This window comes from Acomys russatus, chromosome 9, assembly GCF_903995435.1.
Source record: "Acomys russatus chromosome 9, mAcoRus1.1, whole genome shotgun sequence".
Lineage (NCBI taxonomy): Eukaryota > Metazoa > Chordata > Mammalia > Rodentia > Muridae > Acomys > Acomys russatus.
In genome coordinates, this window is record NC_067145.1 from 34251870 (window position 1) to 34259390 (window position 7521).

Consider the following 7521-nt stretch of genomic DNA (forward strand, 5'->3'; position numbering starts at 1 on the left):
TTTTGAGGTTGGACTGAATGCAATTTGCAGCAATAGACAGCCACGTACCTTTGTCTGACTGGGCTCAGTTGGACTGTAAAAAAGTCACTCGAGTGCAGACTACACTTCTGTGACCACAGACCTCATCTGGTAGATGGCTTCACTTGACCACAGTGCAGCTAGTACAGGTCACTAACATATTCTTATATGAGACTCATGGCACAGGAACAGGACAGTGAACAGAAGGCACCATCTCTGCACCGAGTAGCTTTCTAGTTGCTGTCTATACTTGGTGAATTCATGGGAATGAACAATTTGGAATCCCAGAAAATTCCATACACACTTTCAGATCACTGCCAAAAGTGGGGGTCAAAAAACCCTGGGAAGAAGCTCAGCCAACGATTGAGACCTGACTGTACAATCAGAGAACCAGGCATGCTTTCTCTTGGAACATCATGCGGCAGTGAGCTGTACCTTCAAGCAGAACTGTGTCTTTAAACACATAAAAACTGACAGAAACAAAACCAGAAAGAAGCAGAATACTAATTTCAGATATAGCTCTAAATTTAAGACATCGTGGTTTTATATTATTTTTATTAAAGTAAAATGTAAAGATCCGTGTGAGGATCATTTACATAAAGGACTTCGTGGGGTAAAGAATTGGTAGTATTTATTAGTATGAATATGCCTTAGAACTCACAACACAGTGTTGATCTCACATGAGTTCCGTGTTGCAGTTCGCACAGCTCATGGTTGACATGGCAGCGGGCTCCCCCTGCTGGTTTCCCCCCAGTCCAGCCTCTTCACCATCATGCAGCTAGTATCTTGTGGCAGAAGGCTCCTGAGATTGGACTTTGGAGACTGAACAATGGCAGAATAATTGCTTCATTCCTAGGCTATCTTATTGTTACCAAGGAAGCCATAACTGTTACTCTGGCTGAAATAAAAACACATATCACATTAATTAGAAAAACTGCAGCATAATGGCTTTGTTACAATATCTTCCCTGTGGTATGTATGTGTATATATCCACGTGTATATGTATAAATACATATATGTGTGTGTTATATAACACACCACACACACACACACACACACACACACACACATGTTCACCATGTTTAATGCCAAACTACAGTACCCCGATCATGAAGGAAAGGCTGTCAACGACACCCCAATATAAACTCTCCCCACATTTCATAGAGAAGAACACGTAGTTAAACAGTGGGTGCATGCTGTTCCACTGCTGACACGGTGAGGACTTCAGTTCCCTCGTGGCTCCCTGTGGGCAGATGAGGGTGGGGTTGTGACTCTGTCATACCTGATCCTTCACAGGTGTCACATGGCTGTTCTTTTCCAAATCCCCAGATTCAGGCAAACCATGAACCATTGGTGGACACATTGAATGTCCACAGCAATTTCTCTTGAATTCTTCAAAAGTCTTCATAAAAGAGCAAAATAAAACACTGAAAACCAGATACAGGAAAGATGTGTGGAGAAGAAACACAAAGCTAAGAATTCACGTAATAGTCACCATGTCAGAAAAGTGGTTCAGGCCCATCATGAAGCTGGTCTTGCCCTGCTCATAGTCTGCGTTGTGCTGTTCAATCATTTTCTTATTCTCTTCCCACACTGCTCTTCTGTATCCTTCTACCTCCTGGAAAAAAAGACAAGAGATAGTATTTTCCCATATCAACTCTATATACCAAGCGACCAAATGGTGTCCAGTGATAAGAGAAGAAGAGCCACCGAGAGTGATCTCAGGACACTGCAGCCAGCCATTCTCCTGGCCCACAGGAGCAGCATCGCTCACCACCCTGACTTCACAGTGCCTGTTTTCAGGCAAGCCCTTGTTGAGGGTTGGCCTCTCTGGCCACATTTCTGCCTGTACAGCCCGACCAGCAAGAGCCACTCTTTCTGAGATCCCTCTGGACAGTGCCCATATTACCAACCGGGCTGTACTTTTTATTGTATTTCATCTTCCATTCCTCCCATTCAGCATCCAAACTGGGATCAGAAGAGGAAGAAGCAGCTGAGGCCATTCCCAAGCAGAGGATGAGCAGGAAGACAGCACTAATCAGGTCTCAAAAACCTAGAAGTGGAGGATTTGGTCAATACTCAATGATCTGCCTCGAAAGGTCACACACAAGTACTGCTATGCACACTGACTAGGTTACATGTAGGAGTATATATGTACATGCATATGTGAGTGTAATAACTGTTAGGCCCTGCTGCAGGGCGTGGCTGGCATGGCCTGCCCTCTACCTAGGGGCGGGGCTTCTGCTCTCCAGAGAGTCACTACATTTTGGTTCCAGGATCCCCTTTTTCCCCAACTCGCTTCCCTTATCCCCCCCCCCCCACCCCAGCGCAGGCTCCCCTTTCCCTTCCTCCTCCTGTGCCACTTCTAATAAACCAGCATCTATCTTATTATAGCTTCGTCGCCAATTAGCTCATTCTGTTTATTTAATCAATCATCTGGTGCCTGTGACTGGGGGAAATTGAGCCCTGCTCAGCCCCGCAGGCCGGACTCTTGGGACCACTCCCTATACCGCAACGTTCTCTGCCTGCTCTGATTTGATCTTCTTTAAACCCCGGGAGAAGTTGAGTACCTCTGCCTGGTGACTCAGGACCATGTGGGGATGGCTCCAAGTGATGCCTGTACCCCAGCTGCTGCCTACAGGCCCCTGGTGCCTTTTTGCGGGGGAGTCCAGAACTCCTCTGGACTCAGCTCTGTGAAGACGTGACTGTGCAGGAAAGAGTCCTCTGGAACAAAGCCAGGCCTTTGTTCCAAGGTTATCTCACATTCCAGAGATGGGTGTTCCTGGATTTACCTCACCAAACTTAAGCAATCACAGTATATTGAATTGGGACGCCACTTCCATATTCTTGTGATTTGGCAAAGGCTGGGAGACAGGATTGCCACAGGGTGTCGAAACTGAATCTGTCCATGGTTTTTTTGTTTTGTTTTTGTTTTTTTTAAAACACGCTCTCATCCCTCCCTCTTCCCCTCCCCCACAAGGCCAGGCAGATGCTACTCCCTTTCTCCAACCCCACCCTCCAAGGAAAGCCTTCACATTCCTGGCATTCCTGAGGACTGTCCCAAGTCCCTTACCTGGAGCCACCATCTGCTTAGATCAGCTATATTTTTATAGATGGTGGTCCTCAAACCTGTCAGAGAATCTGTAGAATAAGTATATTTAAATGCTTAATTTAAAAAGCTTAATGGGACAAGAGACCCCAGCTTCTGGTGGTGACCCCAAGGCCTCCAAGAAGACTTAGATACTGCCAGAGATGACCCTGCCTGGACTGTCGATACTGAGCAAATTTGCACCAGCTGGTCCGCTGCAAAGGTCCTCCCCAAACTGTAGACACTTGGAGAGTTGACTGCCCCATTTTGCCTAAACAAAATAAGGTCGGTCATTCTCCTAAAGTTCTCTTCCACAGAAAGACCTCTCAGGTTTGCTGGGCCAGGACTGATGCAGGATTGAAGGCACTGACGCCACAGAAGCTACTGGGAAGGCTGTCTGGATAACGGATAAGCCTCCATCATAGTCATCAATACTTTGGCCGCTTGGATTATGGCCTCTGCGGTAGTTTATCTTCCTGTGGTCTCTAATGGGTTTGAAGACCAGTGTAAGGACAAAAACCAAGACTTCAGTTGCCTTCTCAGAAAAGTGTAAAGTTTATGTAAGGTCTGAGGATCTAAGGCATGTTTGAGGGTGAGAAGGTGTTTTGAGGTTGGTAATAAAAAAGTGATTTAAGGTACATAAGAACTCTTCCATTACTATGCTGTTGTATTTAGACTGTTCTGAGCTTTAACATTAATCAGATTTTAAACTGTCTCCCGAGCCAATTTGTCTTTTTTTGTAAACTTAAAAAGATTTTTGTAAGCTGTAGGAGAGCCACTCAAATCCACAGGTCACACTCTAAATAAGTATTTCCTATTTCAGAGGATGGGATTTCTTTCCCATTCCCCAGTGTTGGGACTCTCTTCCCCCAACTACCAAGACCATGGGCCTAAACGTTTTAAATGTAAACTCCTTAACTTTGTCTTCTGCCCTTAACACACACACACACACACACACACACACACACACACACACACACACACACACACACGTTCGTTCCAGCATCCTGCCAGGTGCTGCATCCAGAATGCAAGTGCTCCAGCCTAAACCTCAAAAACTGCATTAGCCACACCTGCAGTTTCTTTGCCACATATGGTCTCACAGATCCTCAACTGCAAATACAATAGCCTGTTCTTCCCTGGCTTGACCAACATTTCAGCTTTTTGACCCCCCTGTCTCCTCCTACTATTAGCCTGAAGTAGTCAAACAGCCAGAATGCTGCGCCACCTATCCATTTATTACCAACAAAAGGCTAAGATATTAGGTCCTGCTCCAGGGTGTGACTGGCATGGCCTGCTGGCTACCTAGGCGTGGGCCTTCCGCTCTCCCAGAGCTTCACTATAAAAAACAGACATTTTGGTTCCAGGGTCCCCTTTTTCCCCAATTCCCTACCATCTTTCCTTCCCTTCCCCCACCCCCACTGTGCACTTCCACTTCCCTTTCCTTTGCCTTCCCCACTCTGTGCTCCCCGACCCCCACTGGGCGCTCCCTCTTCCCTTCCTCCTTCCCCACTGTGCCCTCCCCCTCCCTCCCCCTCACTATGCACTTCCACTTCCCTTCCCCACTGTGTGCCCCCCCTTTCCTTTTCCCACCCCCACTTTGCACTCCCCCTTCCCTCCCTCCTTCCCTACTATGCCCTCCCCCTTCCCTGACCCCCACTGTGCCTTCCCCCTTCCCTCCCTCCTCCCCCACTGTGCCCTCACTCCCCCTTCCCTTCCCCCACCGCCACTGTGCACTCCCGGTTCCCTTCCCAGCCCTGTGCCTGCATTTATCTATTATAGTCAGAAAAGGTATTTTCGAGGGTAAGAGGGAGAAAAGAGTAGGGAGGAATGATGTAATTCTATTGTTAACTCCTCCCCACAAAAACCACTACCACAAAAAACAAAACAAAAGCAAACAAACAAACAAAAAAACAAAAAAACCCCGAAATAGACAAACGAGGAAACAAAGCCAAAACAAAAATTTTAAACCTAAGAAATAGAAGGTCCCAGGTAAGCAGAGCACACAGGATCTAGAGTCTGTGTACATTTCTTGTCTTTGCTCCCACCTGGAGTGCTGAAGTGGAATCCAGGGTTGCGCTCTTCCGGGCCTTCTAAGAGCAACTGACCAAGGAAGCTAGTGGTGCAGGAGCAGAGCAGCCCGAGGCTCCGCCCTTTCCTGCCTGGAGCATGGCTAGCCCTTCCCCAGGCCTCAGCCAGTCCCATAGAGCAGTCACCAGCCAGGCTGACTAGCTAGGCAGACACCACAAACAGGAAACCACGGTTCAGGGAACTAATCACACCTCAGGCCCAAGCTGTGCCACATAGAATGTGGCTTTTCTGAGAAACCTAGGACTCACAGGATGTTCTGGTTTCTACAATTAACAATCTTTAGAGAACAAAACCACCGCAGGATGACACCGATAGGGACAGCTCACAGTCCCACCCACGTATTCTGCATCTGCAGGGAGAGCACACGTAACCTACGAACTGTGAAGGAGCTCCAAACAGCACATCAACAGCATCAAGCAGTGTGTACTTGTTTGTGTCTGCCTTGCCCGAAAACAGCCTTTGACAGACAGGAGCATGAAATAACCATTCCATAAACAGGGCTTGAAAGCTCTTGTTACTCAGCCTGAACATCAGTGTTTCAGTGTTTCAGCTCAGAGCTTCACAGTTGCCTAAACCAAAGAGCAGATGTCGGATGCATACAAAACTAGGTGGCTTACAGGGTTATATCGGACGTGGGGAAATTGCTGTGTTGACGTCACCATTACACTGACAAGCACAGTTGGGCCCATGATCACAAAGCAGATTTAACAAAAATTAGAAAAGACTACAGTGGCTTTGTTCTAGAAAATACAGAGAATGTAACTTTCTACATGTGATCAGCAGTTTGTTTCCATTTTGGTATCTCATATGAAAGATAAAAGAGCACACGCACGGCCACTTTCCTTTGCTATTCTTCAGAGTTTTGCTGAATTTTTGTCTGTCTGATAATTGAGATTTGAAGACTTTAGGATGCTTATTACAGCCATCCTTTTCTTTAAAAAGAAAAAACAAAACAAAACCGTATGTTCTCCCCAAGCCAAATTGGATGAAAATATAAGCAGAAAATTGATCCACACAGATAGTAATAATTCAGGAATAGAGTGAGAAGGATAGTGGCCTCCAGGGAAGAACTCAATAATTGGTCCTTCAGTATCAAAGGTCACACCTGAGAGCATACATGCAATTAGCATTATACAGATTGGAACACGTGTAACCACAATTAATGACAAAAAAAAAAAAAAAAAAAAAAAAAAAAAAAAAAAAAAGAGGCTATGGGATGGAACAGAGCAAGGAGAGGTATATGGGAGCATTGGTAGGAAGGGAACGGGACCAGCAAGTGACGTAATTATAATCTCAAGAAAGGAAGTCAGAAGAGGTTCACAGCACAGGTGCAGGGGCAGTGTAAGTGAATGAGGGACCACCTCTTTGAATAGAAGGAAAACAATTTTCTCTTGCCAAATTCATGTCAATTAAAATGATCGAATTTCAGAAAATTTTAAATAGAATTTCAGTTCACGTGCTGGTAGAGTGCACATAAAGTCCTGGAAGCAAGGCTTAATCAAGAGAGGAGCACTGACTAATGAAGAGGCTCACTCACACTTCCTCCCAGAGCACCATCACAGGTCAGCTATGCCTTCAAGCAGAACTAGGTGTTAACCACGGATCAATTTACTTCCAGTACCAGAATTCTGCGTTTTAAATAAAGCTTTATTTTAAAGACAGACTCTATCTATTCTTTTTGAAGGTTAAACATAAACATCATTCTGTGAATCAAGATATGAAGTAGATGAGAGCATGGGTTAAACTCTTGGTAAGGTTTTATTAGTGTGAAGATGCCTTGGAGTCACAACACAGTGTGTATCTTAAGGGACTTGAGTGTAGGATCCCGTGCAGCATGGGTTGGAAACTGACTTGGGAACACCCTGCTGTTTCTGCTTGCCTTTGCCCCAGGTCAGACCTTCATTTTCACCACCAGGAGGCTCCCATCTTGGGTCAGAAGGCTCCTGAGACAAAGGCACAGTGGCTGCTTCACTCCTTGTGAAACCTTATGCTGCCGTCATTTGTTACTCTGGCTGGAAGCAAAGCACATGCAGCATTAATTAGAAAGAATGCATCCCAGTGATTTGTCACAGTACCTCTTCTGGAACATCTGTTTTTCAAGGACACTCAGCACGCTTACAGCTCAATCTGCAGTACATCTACCCTGAGTGAGAGGAAATGTCACCTACAACCAAATATCAACTATAGCCGCTATTCACAGAGTTGAACACCTAATCATGCAGTAAACTGCATATTGTCCCATTCCTGACGTAAGTGAGGAGGGCATCAGTTCCTTCTTGGCTTCCCTGGGGGCAGTTGAGAGTGAGTGGAAATGTGACACTGTC

General features: G+C 45.8%; 1 protein-coding gene across 1 annotated transcript; it reads right to left on the minus strand.

The window, feature by feature from the left end:
- Positions 1-1062: 1062 nt before the first annotated feature.
- On the minus strand, positions 1063-2049 carry LOC127193879 (protein CTLA-2-beta-like). Its single transcript, XM_051151137.1, has 2 exons — positions 1932-2049; positions 1063-1636 (listed from the first exon to the last, which is right to left on the minus strand). Exons 1-2 carry the CDS (start codon positions 2019-2021, stop codon positions 1499-1501), a joined length of 228 nt encoding a protein of 75 aa, XP_051007094.1. The 5' UTR covers positions 2022-2049; the 3' UTR covers positions 1063-1498.
- Between the last annotated feature and the right edge of the window lie 5472 nt (positions 2050-7521).